At 49.8% G+C, this 21875-nt stretch overlaps 1 protein-coding gene across 7 annotated transcripts in view; it reads left to right on the top strand.

Moving 5' to 3' along the window:
* Sema4d (semaphorin 4D) overlaps window positions 1-21875 on the top strand; it is a 78035-nt gene that overhangs the window by 31541 nt on the left and 24619 nt on the right. For all 7 annotated transcript variants that reach the window (XM_036186941.1, XM_036186940.1, XM_036186946.1 and 4 more), the window contains 9 exons: window positions 7783-8102; window positions 9442-9587; window positions 11154-11216; window positions 12799-12897; window positions 18012-18105; window positions 19070-19183; window positions 20073-20224; window positions 21454-21629; window positions 21712-21868. In XM_036186941.1, coding sequence (XP_036042834.1) covers window positions 7997-8102; window positions 9442-9587; window positions 11154-11216; window positions 12799-12897; window positions 18012-18105; window positions 19070-19183; window positions 20073-20224; window positions 21454-21629; window positions 21712-21868 — 1107 coding nt within the window. In that variant the 5' untranslated portion in view covers window positions 7783-7996. The remainder of the gene's footprint in view (window positions 1-7782; window positions 8103-9441; window positions 9588-11153; window positions 11217-12798; window positions 12898-18011; window positions 18106-19069; window positions 19184-20072; window positions 20225-21453; window positions 21630-21711; window positions 21869-21875) is intronic.

The following is a 21875-nucleotide window of genomic DNA, read 5'->3' as shown; positions in this document are numbered from 1 at the left end:
TCATGTACTGAGTGCTATATTAAATATTAAGAGCCCAGTCCCCCTGAGTACCAGCCCCAGAGGCTGTGTGTACAGACCAACACTTCCTCTCAATAGTATGGCCCACCGCTCCCATGCAGACCTATACCCTCCAGGTGCAGTGGAGGTATGCAACGGGCACAGTATGGTCTGGGATGTATTCCTAGGTGCACCTGCTCGCCTGCTCCAGCCAAGGAACCAGTGGCAGCTTCTGCAGTCCAAACAGTGCAGTGAGTTCTTGTCCTCACTGTTCATAATGCTGCTGAGGCCCAAAGCCACTGGGGAGTGGAGTGTTGCCATGGCTTAATTTATGTTATCCCTTCCCTCCAAAATCCTTTGTCCTCCAGCATCACCGGCACTGGTTGGTGGAGACCCAGGAACAGTATGTGGTGTTTGATTTTACATTTCTTTAGAGGAGTTAGGCACCATGGTGTCATTCATGCAGCTAGAAAAACGTTTTTATAAGAAAGAAACATTAAAAATGCAAATGGTGTTACTCTGAAGCATCTTTAATGGAAATTTCCTTTCTCTCTTTGGGGACTAAAGCACCACTGTCCTCTGAGTAAGTACTACTGTCTGAGTATATCTGGTACTGGCCTCTCCAGACTGGATTTTGATATTAATTGGCTCTCCATGGTCAGCAGTACAGCCATCGCAGTTCTGAGGGCTGCAGCCCAGGATTGAGACACTGCAGATTCAATGCCTGGGGAGGGCTCACTCCTGACTGCCCATCATGCTTTCCTTGTGTCCCCACCTGGTGGAAAGGGAGAGGGAGATAGATCTGTGGAGCATCCTTAGGAGGCCATCCTCAAGACCTCATCACCTTGAAGAGGCCTCACCCACCTCCAGTCACCATCACTCTGGAAGTCAGGACCCCACACAGGGATTTAGGATATCACAGTAACACTGTAACAGATGTGATAAGCTGAAGGTTAGTTACCCAGGGCCAGAGGGCTGGGGCTGGCCAGCCACTCTCAATACAGACCTGCACTGTCTCCGATCCAGGACCTGGAGTCCTGGGGGATAGTAAGAGCCACTGTGAGGCCAGGATTGCACTTCTTCAAATGAAAGCCTGTGGTGCCTGAGGAGGTGATAAACCCTGTAGAAAGAGATGGTGTTGTCAGGGTCTGTCAGAAGTTTAAGTACTCCATGGAACCCCACTTCTCTCCTGGCTCTACCTCCTCCTTAGTGTGCACCCACTCACCACTGCTGTTCAATAGGCGCTGTGGCCTTGACTCCTTGTGTCCTACCTTGCATTCTGACTTCCTGCCCAGCACAGCACCCACCCACCTAGTGCTCAGGTTTGGGGCACGAGCTGGGGTAAGAGCCCGTTTGAGGCACCATCTGAGTCTTGCCTGCCCCTGTGAGGTGGCTTGAGATTGAGTGTTGACCTAGATGGTGATGCCCAGCTGCTCCCGCTAGCTGTGCCTTGCCAGTGTTAGTACAGTAGAGCGGATCCCTGCCAACTGGGTGGCTCTGGGGCCTGGAATACCAGAGCTGGGACAAAAGCTTTGTGTGAGGAAGCCACTCAGGAGCTCCTGGACCCCTCCTGCAAATCTCAAGGGACAGGCCCTCTGTAATTCAGTATTCAGGCTAGTGACATCAGCGTCTCTGGGGTGCCAGCATTGTAGGGGTGGGGTGCCTGGCTAGTGGCTGGCAGGGAGTGGTTGGAAGGCCACACTCAGCTGGGAGGGAAGGTGTGGCTGGGTTAACCTATCCTGTAGCAGCCTGAGTTTCACCTTTATGTCTAAGCAAATGAGCAGGTAGGAAGTAGACAGAGCAGGCTCCTGTGGCCAGTGTCTTCATGGGGCTGGAGTCCAGGGGACAGTCTGCCTTACCACAGCCATTTAGGATCTCCTGTTGTGTTGGCTGTGGTGCCCAGGAGGATGCTTACAAGTCTGTGTGGCATCTTGTCCTCACAGGAGCACCTAGTGGCATCTCCTCTGTGACCTGCCCCCACTATCAGCTCCCAGTGAGGAGCCTTAAGTTGCACGTGCGCACACACACACACACACACACACACACACACACACACACCTAGGTACATATCTGCAGACGCATGCACACATAAACATATAGACATACATGTTTGCACACATCTGCAGATATAGATATGTGTGCACATGTGTATGCATGCACTTATGTGCATGTTACATACAGAGATACACATTTAACTTGACATTTGCAGGTGCAGCCATGTACATGAGTGTGTACATGGGTAAACACATGTCCCTGGTTGACATGATATACACAGGTTCACACGCACAGTGTTTGCACTCAGGCACAAACATACACACAATGCTCTCAAGGCCATTAGCATTCCAGGCCTGAGCTGGGTGCTCACCCCTCTTTGACCTTGCCCTGGCTGGGGATTGTTCCCATTTCCAGTTGCAGCCCCTGCTGAGATTTCCAGGGTTCCCTGGAGGTGGAAGCTGCCTTCTGACAGCCCAGGCAGGCTGGAGGGAGGGGCTGCAGCTCTTTTTCCTGGGTTTTGAGTTGGTGAGTCTTCCCTTTCCATGTGGAAAATGGGGTCTCCGTGACCCTGCCTTTAGTGGGCTGTAGGCCCTCTTCTGATAGCACTAGAGTGCCAGCTCACTGTCACCTCAGAGAACAGGAGGGCCTCAGCTGTCAGAGGGAGACCTTGGCTTCCCCTGAGGGAAAGGTGTTGCATCCATTTGTTTAAATTTAAACACAGAGAGCAAGGTCCTGAACTTGGCATTCAGGGATGACTGTGGAGCCGTTCCTGGAAGGCACTGTGGCAGCCTGTCTGTGTGGGAGTGGCAGGCGCTTTGTTTAAAGTGGGTTTTAAATTACACCAAACAGTGAGTAGAGTAGAGGGAAAGAAGTCAAACCTCTCCTCCCTTCCTTTCTACTCCGCCGCTCCCCTCCCCCTCCAGGCCTCTGGCTGTTCCCTGGGGCTTGTTGTGTCTAGCTAGGCTGTTGCCCTCTAGTGTCTGCCCATGAAATAACTGTGCTCTTCATTGTGGGGTTGTGTCTACAGGAGCCGGAGGCTGTAGTGGGCATGGCTTGGCTGAGCATGCTCTGTGCTTCTGTAAGCAGTGTCAGGCTCAGCCAGGGTGGGGATGTTTGAGGGCCCCAGTGAACCCCACAGTTCCTACTGTCTTTACAGTCAGGCAAGGTTGGCAGAAGAGTTGCTGCCCGCTGCCACTGAGGGCCAGAAGGCAGTGTCAGACCCCTTCAAACTGGAGTTTCAGATGGTTGTGAGCTGCCATGTGGGTGCTGTGAATGGAACCCAGGTTCTCTGTCTAAAAGAGCAACAGCTGCTCTCAAGTGCTGAGCCACCACTCCCAGCCCTTGTTGGTGCATTTTGTAAAGCTTATATCCAAGGGCAGCCCTGGCCAGACAACTACCCTGGGGCAGTGAGGAGTTTTACTTATTTCAGCCACTTGATGTTTTTCCTAAAGTTGGTTTTAGCTTGTGTCCCGGCTTTTCCATTCCAGGCACTGTGTTGGGACACAAGCTGAGGCTCCTGCTCTCTGCTCCTTGTCTTGTACCTCTACCCCTCCCCCCAGTGAGTTATCTCTCTCTCTCTCTCTCTCTCTCCCTCTCCCTCTCCCTCTCCCTCTCCCTCTCCCTCTCCCTCTCCCTCTCCCTCTCTCTCTCCCTCTCCCTCTCCCTCTCCCTCTCCCTCTCCCTCTCTCTCTCTCTCTCTCTCTCTCTCTCTCTCTCTCTCTCTCTTTTGGCGACTGAGGCTTCACACTCGGCCATGGTAGCACATTTTGATTACATTTCCACTATAGGTCAGTCTTGCTTCCTCTGGGGCTCTGATTGCTCCATTTTGAATGTGTTTGGTAATAATCCATTCTTAGGCTGCAGGAAAAGGCAGGTGCTGCAGTGTCTTAGCGGTGTTGTCAGGATCCAGCCTCTGAGATGTTCCACTTTGCAGCTCATAGAATGAGATCCTTATTTTTATGTTCATAGAATGGCTGTTAGACCTCCAGTCATCAAGTCTGAATTCCAGGTAGCAATATGAAGATGTGCTTAGGGTCAAATTGCTATTGTTAGCCAATTTCGTGGAATTGTTTCTAGTAATTTCCACTTACATTTCTTTGGCTAGAACCAGGGCAGCTTAGAAATGTATTGAACTGGGCATTCTGCCCACCTAGGAAAGCTCAGGATCCTGTTACCTAGAATGAAACAGGAAGCACAGAGGCAGGGGTGTGGGCAGGCTGGGAGGAAGGGGAAAAGGAAAGCTGCTGAGCTTGGGGAGGGGTGGATGGATGGGCAGGAGTGCATTGAAGACAGGCTTGCAGGTTGGGTGTCCACGCTTTCCATGGATGCGGCCAGTGGATGGGGTTTGGAGGTGGGTGAGCATGCTTCTAGTGGCCAGTGCCTTCCTGGGTCTCCCATCCATTGTGCCTTACTGAGGGGAAAAGAGGGGAGGGTTTCATCCTGGGGCTCAGGGATGTGTGTCCTGTGACACTCTCACAGCTCTGGGAAGGAGGAGGTTGGGGTTTTGAAGTCCTGTGCTGCTGCTGCTGAAGGTGACCTGTAGGGGCCCGTTCATCACCCTACCCAACATGTACATTTATGTATTCCCAGCTAAATGGGTCGTCTCTTCACAGTGTCTGTGAACTGCCTCCTGTCCTTTTGTGTTGTGGTGGAATGTCCTAAAAAGCGGCATGCGTGTCCATCAGCTCCCAGGTTGAGGGCACTGTTGTAGGGTCTGGTATGGGCCAAAGCCCTTCTGTTGGCCCCTTGTTCTAGACTCTGCACAGAATCTGTGTTTCACAGTTCACAAGTGGGCAGATTCTTTCTCTGTGTCTTGTTTCCGCACCCCACCCCCTTTTCCAGGATGTTATACAAAGATGTTATACTTAAGCAAGCACTCTGCCACTAAGCATTTGATTAATTAAATTCTCGGCCCAGGGCCTGTCTCACTGTGTAACCTTGGCAGTCCTGGAACTCACTATGTAGACAGAGACCTGCCTGCCTCTTCTTGCAGAGTGTTGGGATTCAAGGTGTGTACCATCACATCCAGTACTTCTGTTTGTTTGTTGTTTGTCTACTGAGACAAGGTTTCATCTGTAGCTCTGGCTGGCCTGGAACTCACCGTGTAGACTGACCTGGCAGTGAACTCACAGAGCTCCCATGCCTCTCTCTGTCTTAGGATTCCAGGCCTACACTGTCTCCTTTTATTTCTGGAAGAACTGCCTCCCTCCCTTTCTTCCTTCTGTTTGTATTTTTACATTTTATTTCAGTCAGGGTCTTATGTAGCCCAGGCTGGCCCCAAACTATGTAACTAAGGATGGCCCTGAACTTCCCTTTCTCCTGCCTCCACCTGCTGGGCATCACCGTGCCTGGGTTTATGAAATGCTGGGGATTGAACCTAGGGCTTTTGTGCATGATAGGAAAAACTCCAACAATGGAGATACACACTCATCCCTGAAGGAATGTTTTCTTATAAAGCAAGCAACAGAGTGGCACGTGACCCCTACCTGCAGGACCTTGGCTGCTATTCATCCTTATCTGTTGTCATTTTTATTCAGCCTCATCATCTGTTGTCACCATCCTCTGCTTCCATCAGGAGGGCCCTGAGGAGGGAAGACACACCTGTCCCATGCCACCTGACCCTCACGTCCCATGCCTGTAACACGAATCTTAGATGGTCTTATTAATAAGACCAAACCTGGAGCCGGGTATTAGGGTGAATGCTGAATGATCAGAGGGCCAGAACAAGCCACATCTTCCTCACCTCGCCAATTCCTCAGCTGATCCCGTTTCCTCAGATTGGAAGCCTCTGAGTCCTCAATGGAATGGGTCTCAGCTGAACTGCTGCTAGAAGCCTGAAAGCTTAACCAGCCTAGTTCCTGGTTTTCACGCTTTATATACTGTTCTGCTTTCTGTCATCACTTCCTGGGATTAAAGATGTGAGTCACCATGCCTGGCTGTTTCCAGCATGGCCTTGAACTCACAGAGATCCAAGAGGGATTTCTGCCTCCAGAAGGCTAGGATTAAAGGTGTGAGTGCCACCATTTTCTGGCCTCTGTATCTAGTGGCTGTTCTGTTCCCTGACCCCAGATAAGTTTATTAGGGTGCATAATATTTTGGGGAACACAATACTACCACACATACCACCTGACCTTCACGGCTAGAACTGTGTGCATGCAAATCAGAGGGTTTCCTGCCTGCCACAGCTCCTTTGCCCTGACTATCTTCAGTTTCTACAAAGCACGGGGTTTAGACCCATACTTTTGTACCTTGGGCATGCTGCAGAAGCTCTGTCCCCAGAGGGTGCTTGAGATCAGGATAACATTGCTGACCCGGCTGCAGCCCTTTCATCAGCAGCGTGGACACTCAGCGTTGGAGGGAATTGGTGGCCCTGGCTTTAGGAGGATTCCCGTGGTTTGGACCCCAGCAACCCACATCTCCATTCCTGACTGTGGCAGGAGATAGGCTCTTGCAAGGCAGGGCGCACTGTGGACTTGCTCAGCAGAACCCAGAGTTGTAATTGTCTCGGTCACTGCTGTCTATTTCCGAGCCTCTGCCTCAGTTCTTGGCTTCCTGCTTCTCTGGTTGGATGAGCATAGGAGTCACCCCTCGGGCCGAGCTGCTGTGAATCTGTAGGTGGGGCTGGGGCCAGCTAACCCCCGTTTTGTGAAGCCACTGCCTGTAACTGGAGTCACCCTGTTGCATGGCATCTATCGCTGCTTTTGAGCTATAGCAACAGTCACTTAAGGGAAAGATCAGCTGCACTGGCCTAGACTATTCCAGTCCTCGGAGGAAGGAGGGATTCAGGCTATTCTGGCTTTAGGAGGCTTCCAAATGCAGTGGGATAGAGGCCAGACATGTTGTTAGGGCTATACTTGAGGACGGTCCAGACAGAGGACTGGATAGAGATATAGGAACAGCTGGCCTCACCCTCTGTGGGAGGCAGGGAAGGCCTGGCAGGTGGCCACACTCAAAGGTGAAGCCTACCTGTGTAGCTGGGCAGCTGGTGCGACACAGCCCTAGTCTCAGGTGGTCAGGACCAATAGGCTCAGAGACAGGGGTCCTGATGTGTGCTGAGCCTCAGGCCTGTCTGGGGCAGGTGAAGACAGGGTTGGACTCAATAGCCCCATGGCCACAGTTCCACCAAACAGCAAAGCCTGCTTTTCTGTTTCTTGTTTGGACAAATCAGAGTTAATTGCTACTGTTTCCATGGTAATTAACTTCTTCCTAGTGAGGCAGGAAGAGCTATCGGGTTGCCTCCTGGGCTAGCTGTGTGTCCTCTGTGGAGGCCAGCTACCCCTGCAAAATGAGGCCCTGAGGGCATGTTTTCATGGGTATAAAGGTTAGTGTGTGTGCTCACATACTTTATGTATATGGGCGCATATATTTGTGCACATTTATGGCTACATGCATTTTTGTGTGTCAGCCTATATGTGACTCTTGTATGGATTCTCAGGCATGCACCTTGTCACTGCAGCCTTCTGACCTCTGGTGATTTTCCTGGGTTTGTCAGAAATTAGGAAGTGAGCCTCCCAGGGAACTGAAACCCGGCTTGTTCCTTTCATCTGTGGCTTATCACCAAGCAGCTGGCTCTCCGTCTAGCTACTCATCACACATCATAATCCACCTTGGTAGGTCCATCTTGGTGTGTTGTGTCTCTGCAGGATCTGTTGGTGGCCCCACAAACTCTGGATGCCCTCCATGTCCCTCAGCAGGCAGATTCAGGCAGGATAGGCAATGGGAAGGGGCGGAGGGGACTGAGAACCAGCTGGAGCTGTTGTGACCTGTAGCCTTTCTTTCCTTCTTTTGCAGGTTGGAAGGGAACAGCAGTTGCCTTTGGCATGTGGTGGTAAAAGTGGCCATCGCTAACCTGACATGTGGCGGTTCAGGACCCCCACCACTCATGGGCTCCAGTCTGTGCCGCTGGCCCCAGCCCTGGGGCTCTGAGAAGTCCCCGCTGCCACACCACAGCAGCTTTCTGCCATCTATGTGTGTCTACTAGTGAAGGACTTGGTGCCCTCTGCCCATGAGGATGTGTGCTCCCATCAGGGGGCTATTCTTGGCCCTGATGGTAGTGTTGGGGACAGTGGTGGCCTTTGCACCTGTGCCTCGGATCACCTGGGAGCATGGAGGTGAGTTCTAAAGCTGTGAGTGCCAGTGGCTCTGGAGAGCATGGAGAGCCATGCTTTGGATGCTTGTGGGGTCTTTCAGGGCAGGGATGTCCGAAGGATGCTGTGTGAGCAAGAGGCCTGGTGGCTGCTTCAAGCCCACAGCAGGTACCAAGCTTTAGTCAGAGTGCACATGTGATCTCAACAGCTCACAGTGTTTAATGACTGCTGACTAGAGGCCAGGCACTTCAGCTGCACTGCTGAGATTAGCTCAGCCTCAGAGGTTTCCAGGTCAGACTTCCAGGATGGGGCACACAGGCTACACAGAATGCCCAGCTCGCTGGGCAGTGGTGGTGCAGACTTTAATCCCAGTGCTTGGAGCCAGAGGCAGGCAGATCTCTGTGAGTTTGAGGCCAGCCTGGTCTACACAATGAGATCTAGGACAGGCACCAAAACTACACAGAGAAACCCTGTCTCAAAAACAAAAACAAAAACAAACAAACAAACAAACAAACAAAAAAACAAGAAAAACAAAACAAAAGACTGCCCAACTCTGAAGCCACCTGGATATGTGGGAATACTTACTTGTAGGCAAGTACAGAACTTACCAGTACCAGCTCATAATGCCAAGCTAAGCACCACAGTACATACTTGGAACCCCCACACTCAGGAGGCAGAGGCAGAAGGATCCTGAGCTCCAGGCTAGCCTGGGCCACACAGTGAGACCCTAAGAAAACCAGGACAGCTTATGTCCTTCCTGAAACTGCCACAAGTGCAAAAAGAGTGTCACTTGTCTCTGGAGGCTGTTTAGGAGAGAGCTGTGTCTACCCCTCCTGACTTTTTTAAAGGGCATGATGGGCAAAGAATATGGGTCCTGCATGCACTAGGCAAATGCTCTACCACTGAGCTGCATCCTCAGCCCTAATACTGAACTTTTGTTGTTGAGGGTTTCAAGTAAGGCATTTATTTCCTGAGTGGGAAAGTCCTAAACCATTACATTCTTTCTAAACCCAAAGTAGATGGTTAAAGACACTCTAAAGAGGTAGAGAGTAGACCAAGAATCTGGTCTGTGATATGCTGGAAGCCCCCAGTATGAGTGGTTTGGAACTCAACAGGTCTAGGGGACAGAAAGGGAGGTCAGGGGTATAGCCTAGGGATGTATGCTAGCCTCAGGGCTCCAGTCATGGGCCCGTTCCTCTCACATTTGGTGGGTGCCTTGAGGTTCTCTGGGGTCCTGCTCCATGCTGGAGCAGTGTAGACAGTTGGCCCTTGTGACAAGTCTGCCCTGAGGTGAGACGGGGTGCATGCCACTAAGCAGTGATTCCTCAGTTCCTCTTTTCCTTCCCTCCTCTGCTGCCCACAGAGGTAGGCCTGGTGCAATTTCATGAGCCGGGCATCTTTAATTACTCGGCCTTGCTGATGAGTGAGGACAAAGACACTCTGTATGTGGGCGCCCGGGAAGCTATCTTTGCAGTGAATGCACTGGACGTCTCTGAGAAGCAACATGAGGTAGGTCCTGTGTCCACCCCACCCCACAATGGGCCTCCCTTCTGCACCTACCTCTATACAGATCTGGCTCAGGACTCCACCAGCAAGCTCATCCAGGAAAAATCTAGGCTGTTTCCATGTTTGATTTATATTGAATAATACTTTATATGGTCACCTTTAAAAGGATGAGAGAGTAACAGGGGCTGAAAATGACAAAAATTCATTATTTACATGTATAAAACCGTCAAAGAAAAAAATTAGGTTGAGAAGGGGCCGAAGAGATGGCTCAGCAGGTACATGCTGCCAAGCCTGAGGACCTGAGTTCAACCCCCTGGGCACTTGTAGGAGACAGAACCAACTCCCACTTATGTGCTGTGGTACATGCACATCCACACCTACATGTAATAATAAAAATGTTTAAGCTGTGCGGTGGTGGTGCACACCTTTAATCTCAGCACTCAGTAGGCAGAGCCAGGCGGATCTGTGTGAGTTTGAGCCCAGTCTGGTCTACAAAGCAAGTTCCAGGAAAGGCGCAAAGCTACACAGAGAAACCCTGTCTCGAAAGAACAAAGAAAAAAAAAGTTTAAGGTTTGGAAAAAAAAAAAAAAAAAAAAAGAACCAGGATGGGGAGTGACTAGAGAGATGGCCCAGCAGTTAAGAGCACAACTGCTCTTTTAAAGGACCCAGGTTCAATTCCCAGCACCCACATGGCAGCTCACAACTCTCTGTGACTACTCCAAGATCTGACATCCTCACACAGACATACATGCAGGCAAAACACCAATGTAAATGAAAAATAAATTAAAAAAAAAAGGAACCAGGCAGTGATGGCACACACCTTTAATCCCAGTACTTGGGAGGCTGAGGTAGGCCGATCTCTTGTGAGTTTGAGACCAGCCTAATCTACAGAGTGAGTTCCAGGACAGCCAGGACTATTACACAGAGAAACCCTGTCTGGAAAACAAAACACAAAAGAATAAATGAAAGCTTGTACTTTTGGGTATAATTAAATTGGTTTCAGTTTCATTCTGTGTGTATGATGGGGGGCGTGAGTCATAGGACAGCTTTAGGTATCTTCCTCAGGTGCCACCCACTTTTAAAATTTTATTATGTTGAGACATGGTCCCTCGACTGGGCTGGAGCTTGTCAAGTAGGCTGGCAGCCAGCAAGCCACACGGACACTCCTGTCTCTGCCTCCCCAGTGCTGGGATTACCAGTGTATGTACCACACTTAGCCTTTTCACGTGGATTCTAGGCATCAAATTCAGGTCCTTTGCTTAGCTACAAGCTCCTCACCCACGGAGCCATCTCCCCGGCCCTCTTCTGTTCTTTGTAGCAAGTCTGAAGGCTGTGTGATCCTGCTAGTTTGGTTGATGGCCACAGAACATCAAGTAGTCCTGGGGATGACTCTGCTCTCAGCATCTGTCTGCTCCTTGAACCTCTTCTCAGTCTGACTTGATCCTGGCTGCAAACCTCTATGCTGAGCTGCGTTGTGCACTTTCTATTGGTGTCTGTTTTATCCCAGTAGTTCCTTTTCAGGGGAGGCTGCAGGGAACTGGGCTCTCATGCATCGTATCTCCCTCACAGGTGTATTGGAAGGTCTCTGAAGACAAAAAAGCCAAGTGTGCAGAGAAGGGGAAATCAAAGCAGGTAATTGCAGGTTACAAAGAAATACCCCCCACCCCCACTCCCGAGTGTGTGTGTGTGTGTGTGTGTGTGTGTGTGTGTGTGCGTGCGCGCGCGCGCGTGTGTGCGCATGCACATTTCTTAGGTATTTAGATTTGGATCCTCTCAAGGATCTGGGCTTCTCTCTATTGCCCACTGGGCATCATGTGATTCTGCTGGGCTCAACCCTGCTGTCTCAACACATCTGGTAGCTCTCCCTGCCCCCTGGTATCAGGGTTGGTGCTCTTAGAGCAGGTCATCAGCACTGACTGGAGAAGCTTTTTCAAATGGCCTGGCATTTTGACTACAGAAGCTAAGTTCTGCTGCCCACTATTACCTGGTATAAAATTGGCCATATGCCACCCCATGTTTCTGGGCTCCCCTGTACCCACTGAGGCCTGAGAGGTTATGGGGGTTTGGTTGGCTGTTTTGTTTGTTTGGTTTTGGGGTTTTTGTTTATATATCAGTGTGGTGTTCGTTTAGGGAGACTAGGTTTTGTAGCCCTTTCGCAGGAGCCCTGGGTACCCTCCTGTGCCTACCCTGGTGCCCTGCAGATGTCCTTAGACCACGAGAGCCATGTTGTCCCTGATGATGATCATGATAGCTGAGTGATGGCAGTTTATCAGTTGTTGGCTGCTTTCAAAACAGAGATTAAAACGATAATAACCCATTCAGTTTTTGTTTGTTTGTTTTTTGTTTAAGTTCCTTGGTTAAATGATAACTGAACATTTCACTGCCATACTGTCTCTATAGAACTGCAGTATTAACTCAGGAACTAAGAGGTGGGCAGGCATTATGATGGGCTGGTGTCTTGGCAGGCAATCTGTGTAGCTGAGTGAGCTGATGCCTTGCACTGCCACACATGGGGACCCACAATGAATTTGGTAGGGAGCCCTCCTCTGAATGACTCCCCAACCATTTGAAAACAGTTGTTGCAAAAAAAAAACCATTTTCCCGATTTGAGATAATTTCAGACTGTAGTCCATATAATCTGAGCAGTGTTCTCCTAAAATAGCACATGGGTTCCAAACTGTCATCTTTGTTTTCCCACTGGTCCCTCGGGGATGCACAGCTGGCTATACCCTCAGGTCTGGCCTCTCTCTGACTCTGCTAGTCACTATTTCCAGTTCTGTGCTGGCGGGAGTGCAGGGTGGAGTCCCCAGGAAAGCAGAATGCGTCTGTACAATGTCTGCTTTGGTGATACGGGCACCAAAATGAATGGTATGTTTGGCAAGGGTAAATACATTGCCATCTGTAGTGGGCACCCCGGTACAATTTGAGGTCAGCTCTTGTTTGGTCTTGGCTTTGTCTCGTCACCAGATACTGGCCGAGCATCTGTTAGGGACAGAGCTAAAGTTGTGCCTGGAACCTGAACTGCCTGTGGACCACAGAGATGAAGTTCACATTGCAGAGCCTGGCTCACTGTGCAGTGTCCCACCTCCCCCATGGACATAGACAGACCAGCAGAGTAAAGGACAGGGCCGTGGGTGACTGGCCTTCACTGTGTGGACCCGAGGGTTCTTTGGTGGCTGTCTGTCTGTTGATTGTGTGTGTGTTTCCCTTGCAGACGGAGTGCCTCAACTACATCCGAGTGCTGCAGCCACTCAGCACCACCTCCCTCTATGTCTGTGGGACCAACGCATTCCAGCCCACCTGTGACCACCTGGTAAGGCCACAACACATCCCTTTTATCAGTGCTCACATACCAGGCTGGCCGGTGATTAGAGTTCTGGCCAGGCTCTCCCGTTCCTTCTGCAAGCCACATGGACTGAGAACTACACAGTCAAGCTTCCTGGAGCTACAGCACCCCCGTCCTGTCCCTCCTGACTTGTGCTCCAGAGGATAGTCCACAGGGGCCGTCCTTGCAGCTTTGGATGAGTGAATTTATTATGTACATGCAAGACAGCTTGAAAGAATACTACCAAGAGACAGATATCAAAACATCAAATTGGGTGCTCCAGATGCCTAGCAGAAATGAAAGGGGTCTCGTTAAGGCAGCCTCTTAGAGTTCTCAATAGACAAGAGTCCTGGTTACAGCAGAGTGTCCACTCGGGCGAGGCTTCTAAATAAAAGAACAAATAGCCAGAGAGAGAAAACATCATCAGAGCAGGAGCTTACAAACTGAGTAAACTGAGGCCGTCAGCTGGAGCCACCTCTCCATGGCTGAGCTTCCCATGGCTGAGCTTTTGGCCACATACACACACACACATACACACACACACACACACACACACACACTCTGTAGGCACTTCTATATCATGAGATAAATATTAGTAACCTCTTTTGCAAATGGTTCACCTTCTAGCTGCTCTCAAGGGCATCATGTACTTACTCTTAGGTTATTTGCTGTTCTCTCCTCCCTGTCAGAGTTAGGGGCAGCCCATCCCCAGACAAGAGGCCTTGGAGGACACTTTGTGAACATTATGCGTGGGTCTGAAGTGGGGGAGCTGCAGCCCTGCTCCCAGAGCAGCATCTTGTGCACTCAAACAGCACATGAAAGTTTACAAGTACGATGTATATTAGAAGTCAACTTACTTTTGCCCTTGCTGTGACCAAATACTTGACGGAAAGCAACTCAAGGGACGAAGGGCTTACGGTGGCTCACACTTCAAGGTTATAGAAGGCATTTCAGCAAAACAGAAGGCGGGACAAGAAGTAGGGCCGGCACCCCAGAAACCCACTTCCTCTGGCAGGTCTCACTTCCACAACCTCCCCCGATCACGCCACCTGGAAACAAACCCAGGAGCCCATGGGAGAAATTTCATAAATAAACCATAGCAAATATGAAACATACTATATGGTTTTCCTCTCTTCTCCGCTGGGCATAGATCCAAAATCTCCACTGGATGCTAAAACCTTGGCCCTTACCAAACCTTATGGTGTGTATCTGATGACCATGAGGAAGGGCAGCATGTACCATGTGGGTCTGCTGAACATGGGTGAGTGACACTGGGCAGGGTAGGGCAAGGCGAGGAGGCAGGAGACTTAGTTCAACTTGCTCTGCTGCAGTTGGCTGCAGATGACAGGAACCACAATGGGGGAAGACCAAATGAAAAGCTTCATTCACCTAAACCCTCAATTAGCTGAAATGTAAAACCTGTTCCCAGTATAGTTCAGTTAGAGGCTAGGCATGCTAGCATGCAAGAGCTGTTGGGTCTTGATCCCCAGCACCATTCATAGATAAACACCCACCAAATGCATGTCCACTGTACATAAGGAACACGCACGCACACACAGAGTTGGAGATATAACCAGACAAAACACAGACTCATTAGACTCATTAGAAATTCACTTAGGCGGCTAGGTGTGGTGAGAAAACCTGAAATCCCCTGCACTTTTGTGAGGCTCCCGAGTATGAGATCAGCCTGGGTTACAAGATAAAGCTCAAAAGATTCTCTCAAAAGAAAAATATCATGAGAGAATTATGAAACTGAATACTTGTACAGCTGTCCTGGGAGAGGGCCACTGCACAGGTTCACCCAGCTGACTGTATTCTCTGATACAAACAAAATTGGTACTGTGTGTGTGTTCTGTATGTGTGGTGTATATGCATGTGGTGGCTCTTCTGGGATGTAAAGTCCCTTGGTCCTCAGAGACAGACATCTTAGGTAGACAAGAAAAGCAAACAGAAAAGAAGGAGGGAAAGAAGAGAGGGTGTAGTAAAGACATTTCACGTTGGTACCTCCTGACTAAACCCTGATTGGTCTAGTCGGAAGTGTCAGGACTACTGTTTATATTCTAAAGCAGTACCTGGGCACGAGGTAAGGGGATAGGATGCTTGGTTTAAAACTAGACTTTGAAACTCTGAAACTTTTAATTAATAAATAAAAGAAAAAAGAAAGAAAAAAACCTCACACCTACAGCAGAGCCAATTCCTGTGGTACATTTGTGCACTTGGACCACACTGTGTTATGTGTCCTTTTGTGCATGTGTATATATGTATGTATTTGTAATTGTGTGAGCTTGCATACCCTTGATAAAGTGTGACCTGTGGTTCACAGAGGCCTTTTTTTTGTATGTTTGTTTGTTTTTGAGACAGGGTTTCTCTGTAGCTTTAGAGGCTGTCCTGGAACTCGCTTTGTAGACCAGGCTGGCCTTGAACTCACAGAGATCCACCTGCCTCTGCCTCCCAAGCACTGGGATTACAAGTGTGCGCCACCACCGCCTGGCCACAGAGGCCTTTTTGCAAGCATTTCTTAAAAATGGGGACATCTGGCTGGGTGGTAGTGGCACATGCCTTTAATTCCAGCACCTGGCAGGAGAATCTCTGAGTTTGAGACCAGCCTGGACTCCACAGAGTTCCAGGACAGCCTGAGCTGCACAGAGAAACCTTGTGTTGAAAAAACAAAAAAGGGGACATTTTCCTGCACAACTGATTTCATCATTGTAGCTACGTCCGGAAGCACAATGATTGCCAATGTTCTCCATCTTTCTCCCTGTCCAGTAGCTAGAGCAGGGCAGTAGCCCCAGTAGCTTCCAGGCATCCCTGTGAGGTATGATGACAGATGTGTCTTATCAAGTGGACCACACTGTCACCCCAGCTCATACTTCCTAGCCCGATGGGTGACCTTTATTGTTTTAATTGGCCCGTTGGTCATTTCAGCCATTCTTACACCATGAGGTCCTGTGTGCTTGCTGGCCTGTGGCTTCCAGCCAGCTGTTTCTGGCAGGGCTGGCAGCTCCTGACCCTGGTGGACAGCACCGCTCCTCAACCTCTCCAGTCTGCTAAGTGTACAGTGACTGCCCACTTTGAGTTTCCCAACACTCCTGGAGTTCTGGCAGTTGCCCTGTGTGGTGGCTCCTGTATTTTAACACTTTGGCCTATATTTTTCATCTGCTATACTCTTCTGTATGTGCTCTTATATATATTCAGGAGTGGAAATACCTCATCATCATTTTGTGGGCATTTCCCCCAGTCTGTCACCTGCTGTTTAATTGTGTCTCATTTTTCCCTATATGAGGACATCCTAGTTCATTATGTATTGATATTTGGCTGTATCTGTTTTTTCTTTGTATGGTGTTCTATTTCTTGTTTGTTTTATGCTTGCCAACTTGACAGAAGCTAGGGTTACCTGAGAAGAGGGAACCACAGTTAAGAAAATGCCTTCATAAGATTGGCCTGTGGGCAAGCCTTGAGGATATTCCCTTATTAGTAACTGACATGGGAGGACCCAGACCACTGTGGGTGTATGAGAAAGCAGGCTGAGCAAGTCATGAGGAGCAAGCCAGTAAGCAGCATTCCTCCATGGCCTTTGCTTCAGTTCCTGCCTCCAGGTTCCTGCCTCGAGTTCCTGCCCTGACTTCCCTGATTGGTGGACTGTACACTGTGGGCTGAAATAAACCATTTCCTCTTCCCCAAGGTGCTTTGGTCACGTTTATCACAGCCGTGGAAAGCTAAGACACAGGAAATAGGTTTCCTTGTCAGGTGGGAGAGACTATCCCAAGGTTGTGTGACTGACTGACTGTCATGAACACACTGCCAGAAACATGGGCGAACATCAAACATGCTGTGTCTTTCCACAATGCCAGAATTTATTCAATAACAATCAATTCTCATGGTTTAGTGGTTTTAGTAACATCAGCTTGCCATATAATCCCACCTACCTTGGTGATCTGGCCAATGCAAATGCAGACTCTTTTATTCCAATCTTTTGTTTGTTTGTTTGTTTGTTTGTTTGAGACAGGGTTTCTATAGTCCTGGCTGCCCTGGAACTCTCTTTGTAGGCCAAGCTGGCCTCCAACTCAAGAGATCCATCTGCCTCTGCCACCTGAGTGCTGAGATTAAAGGCAGGCACCACCACTCCCGGCTTTCATTTGAATCCTAATTGGTGGTGTTAACTATCATACCACATAGCACATGGCAAGTATATGTGTATGGCATATATATGGCTATAGAGTGAATACAGGCTAAAGAGGCTGAGGTTTCAGAACTGGGCTCATAGAGTCTGTTGATTTCAAATGAGACCAGTGCTGGGAAGGAGCTGCTGTAATCAGTGTTTGAGAGCAAAGCTGTAGAGACTAGCTCCAAGGTACATACAGGCAATAGTTTGGTGTGGGGCCATCCATCACAGTGTTAGTGTCCACTACTTTCTGGGGCCAGGTGAGGAACACCTTCTCCTCGGTCTGGTAATTCTCGGGCCTGCTTTCCCAGGTGTTTTTAATGCCAACATGTGCCCCAACACTCTCAACCTCCTCTGATGAGTTCATAGGTGGCTCCTTTTCTATCCCAGAAATAAGTCATTCATTAGCTTGTTTTGGGTGGATGGTGTGGTTTGTAGGTCCACCCAGGGCCTACTCATCCTTTTTCCTAAAGTGGAATCAAAATTGTAAAATGGAGTCTCCTAGGGCAAGGCACCACCTAGAAACCGCTGTTTTATATGGCATAGGGCAGCTTAGAACATGGTGTGGCCTGATCCTGGCATGGCCTATGTTGTTGGAGTGAGCTTGGTTTTGCCTTTAGTCAGAATTGATTCTCCTGGAGCTGCTGGTAGTGGATGAACAGAGTGAGGATTCTGTGGTTTGTTTGGTTTGGTTTGCGTGGCCCATTACTTGTAGTGTGGTAGAGAAGGCTGAGACTGTGAACCTGCATGTCCCAGGCTCTGTCATACACTTGAGATGTGCTTCTGGTGGCGCTGCTCCCAGGGCAGGACCCACATGGGTCGGGGCCCACTTGCTGCACACTGCTGGTCTTCTCAAACTAAGGGATCTGTACCGTTAGGTGGTGCCGGGGCACGCCCTTAGCACCTGAAGGTCAGGTATTTCCTTGTTCTTCCTTTGTAGAACTTGACATCCTTCAAGTTCCTGGGGAAAAGTGAAGATGGTAAAGGAAGATGCCCCTTCGACCCTGCCCACAGCTACACATCAGTCATGGTTGGTGAGTCCTGCCTCTGGGGCTCCTGCACTCTGAATTTATGGTGGCACATCGTGTCCCACCTGCTTCACTGACCTCCTCCCTCGGTCCCGTCTCCCCTGGCTTCATTCTGGCACTAGCTCCTTTCACAGAAGGTGAGCGAGCGTCCCACTGCACAGACCCCTCAGCGAGCGCTTTCAGTTCATCCTTCAGAGGAAAACTCAGCCCTCGCTGTGGTGACACATGCTTCTGTCAGTCACTGCGCACCACCACATGCTCCTGGGGCTGCGTGCCTTCTGCTGTGGTCTTGCACATCTGAGGAGAGCGGGCACACGCTGTTGTACAGACAGTTCACCTTGGGATCTTCCAGGCGGGTGGAGGGTCCATCTTCACCATCAATGTACACTATCCAGTGAACTTTGTGAGGGATTCAGTACTGTCTTAGAAAACAGGCATCATGTAAGATGATGCTTCTGCGCAGTTGTAGGCTAAGATACATGTTCAGAGTGTATTTAAGGAAGGGGAGGCTGAACCATGCTGCCTGGCAGTGTGGACGCCTAAGCATCTCTTTTGACTTAAAGTGCTTTCTGCTCAGGATGGCTTTCTGAGGTGTTGAACACTGAGGAGTGTCTGGTTTAGCTGTGGGAATTCTCACTTGTGATTAGCCATTACCCTTTAACCCGGAAGAACACGATTAAATTTGATGACTGGTTGTCCTGACAAAAGAAAAGACATTGGTGTAGGAAGCAGAAATGGGTATCACAGGAGTCAAGGAGGCCCACTTTCCCCAAGGAATTAATGAGGGTATAACTAAATTATGGTAGCCTGCTGTCGGTATGATAGCCTGGTGGAGGTGGAGGCATAAGGCTTGCTTATAGGTCAGCCTGGGCTAATGTCGAGCCCTTGTGTTAAACAACTGTGCCCAGCCTCCACCAAGGCAGAAGGGCTGATTGGACTCCTTCTCTCTGCTCCCTTTCCACCGCTGCAGGGGGAGAGCTCTACTCTGGGACATCATATAATTTCTTGGGCAGTGAACCCATCATCTCTCGAAACTCTTCCTACAGTCCCCTGAGGACAGAGTATGCCATCCCCTGGCTGAATGGTAAGAAGTGTGTACTGCTAGCCTCATGGGTGCGCCATGTCAGTTTTCCTCTGGCTGTCCCAAAACCATGTGTGTGGGGTGGGAGTGGGACACTGTGGCTCGTGTCAGATTCTAGGCAGTAGAAACTCTTTGGAACTGCTCAAGGCCCACACCGGAGTAGCTGTCTTGCTCTCTGTCTCTCTGCTACCAACAGTATTTTAAATTTGCCTCTGTCACACCCCTACCTCCACCTTTAAAAAAAAAAAGGGGGAGTCTTTATTAAATGAAGCTCTGATGGGAAGTTGAGAAATCAGACATAGGACTTGGGGTGTGGTGCAGCTGACGGTGTGATCTGAAAGGTGGAGCCCCAGGGTCTGGCCAGGTGGTATTTAGATGTTGTGTTACTGTCAGACAAGCATGTGTGCTGTCTGACTTTAGGGTGTGGATGATGGGGGACTGCTTGTGGGTCTTTTCTTGGGGATGCTGGCCAGTGAGATCCTGGACTTTTTTGAAGCTCCTTGAACTGGAGTCATATGCTGGGGTCTGAGATATGAGACAGCCAGTTCCTCCTTGGAGTAGGGCGTCCCCACAATTCAGTCTTGGTATCCCTCCAGTGGCTGACATTGGCTGAGTTGGCCCTTGTTCAAGTCAGCAGATACTCTCTGGCTCTGTAGACCAGCTGCCGGTAGGGAAGCCCCACCTGGCTTCCTCTGTAGCACAACTGGTGTAGCTCGCTGAAGCTGAGGAGGGTGGCAGGCATCATCCAGGCTTAGAGTTTATGAGTGTGGTGTGTACACACTATAGATGTCCTCTCAAAGGCTGCACTGGCCAGCCATGACACATCGGGGGCAGGTAGCATGTGGCAAGGTGGCGTTGTATACAGGGATGATCCTGTGATGTCGCTCCACAGAGCCTAGCTTCGTCTTTGCTGATGTGATCCAGAAGAGCCCAGATGGTACAGAGGGTGACGATGACAAGGTCTACTTCTTCTTCACGGAGGTGTCTGTGGAGTATGAGTTCGTTTTCAAGTTAATGATCCCACGAGTTGCCAGGGTGTGCAAGGTGAGTGATCCCCCCTCCCCACACTCAGTTCCCACCCATAGTGCTGGCACGGATGCCACCATCCCAGGATTCCTATCTCTGGAATTGAAGTGTTATCCTTTGGCTAGAAACCCCTTGTGATGTGGCTTAATGTACAACTGAGACACAGTAAGAGACTAAACAGTAACTAGTGATTGAAGTGATGGAGGTGTGTGGGTGATTTCCTTCTTAAGACTCTAAACAGAATTGGGACGATGGCGTAGTGGTTAAAATTCCTGCCACAAAAGCAAAAGGACCTGAGTTCTGATCTCCAGAACCCATGTAAATTCTGGGTGGACCTGCTGTAATTCCAGCCTGGAGCAGGCCTGCTAGAGGAACTCCCCTCAACAGCAAGTTCTGAGTTTGACTTAGAGACCTTGTCTCAAATCATAAGATGGAAGATTTCTGATACTAACTTCAGACCTCCAAATGCAACCACACATGGACACCCCTGTAGAGGCACACCACATATACATACATGTGAAAGGAAAAAAATGCCCGGGGGAAAGAGTCAAAGCGAACATTAATACTTTTAGTGTGTGACTAATCACAGGTAGTTGGAATTACAGGAAACAAGACCATGAAGGGAGCCATGGTGCTTCTCCCAGCCCTGAATTGTATAGTTCATAACTGTCTCTCAGTTGCTGGCTCGCTGAAAATGAAAAAATCTAGAATTGGGCTGGAGAGATGGCTCAGAGGTTAAGAGCACCGACTGCTCTTCCAGAGGTCCTGAGTTCAATTCCCAGCAACCACATGGTGGCTCACAACCATCCGTAATGAGATCTGGCACCCTCTTCTGTATACATAATAAATAAATAAATCTTTTTAAAAAAGAAAAAAAATCTAGAACTTTATCTAGAGTTGGGCAGGCAGAGGGGAAGTGAAAGGGTCTCTCAGTGGTACATTCACATGTTCCCCCGAAGTGGTCTACAGGGTCGGGGTCTGTGTTAGGAAGGAGATCACCCATCACTTGCCTAACTCTTATGTGCCCCATCGTGGGTCACAGCTCGGAAAGCTGCAGGAGCCAAAGCATTGCGTGACACATGGGGTGACATGTAGTTGCTTTGGTGGTCATTGAATGTGCCGGCCTCTTTGCACTCTGTGATCCCAGACCACATGGGCTGGCCTGGTGGGTGGGGGTGTATGGACTGGCTGCTCCTGTGGCTGGCCATTTGTGCTGCCCCTACCACGCACTGTCTCTGGCATTCCAGGGGGACCAGGGCGGCCTTCGGACTTTGCAAAAGAAGTGGACCTCCTTCCTAAAGGCCAGGCTGATCTGCTCCAGGCCAGACAGTGGCTTGGTCTTCAACATACTGCAGGATGTCTTCGTGCTGCGGGCCCCAGGCCTCAAGGAGCCTGTGTTCTACGCAATCTTCACCCCACAGTTGTGAGTCAGTCCCCTCGGCAGTCGGGGCCTGTCCACCCTGATGACCTGCTGCCCTCCTGATGCTCATGGTTTCCCTCCATAGGAACAATGTGGGTCTGTCAGCAGTTTGTGCCTATACCCTGGCCACGGTGGAGGCAGTCTTCTCCCACGGAAAATACATGCAGAGTGCCACAGTGGAGCAATCTCACACCAAGTGGGTGCGCTACAATGGCCCAGTGCCCACTCCCCGGCCTGGAGCGGTAAGCA

This window comes from Onychomys torridus, chromosome 5, assembly GCF_903995425.1.
Source record: "Onychomys torridus chromosome 5, mOncTor1.1, whole genome shotgun sequence".
In the NCBI taxonomy this organism is placed as follows: domain Eukaryota; kingdom Metazoa; phylum Chordata; class Mammalia; order Rodentia; family Cricetidae; genus Onychomys; species Onychomys torridus.
The sequence above is the reverse complement of the archived record's forward strand: the minus strand, read 5'-3'. Positions and strand labels throughout refer to the sequence as shown.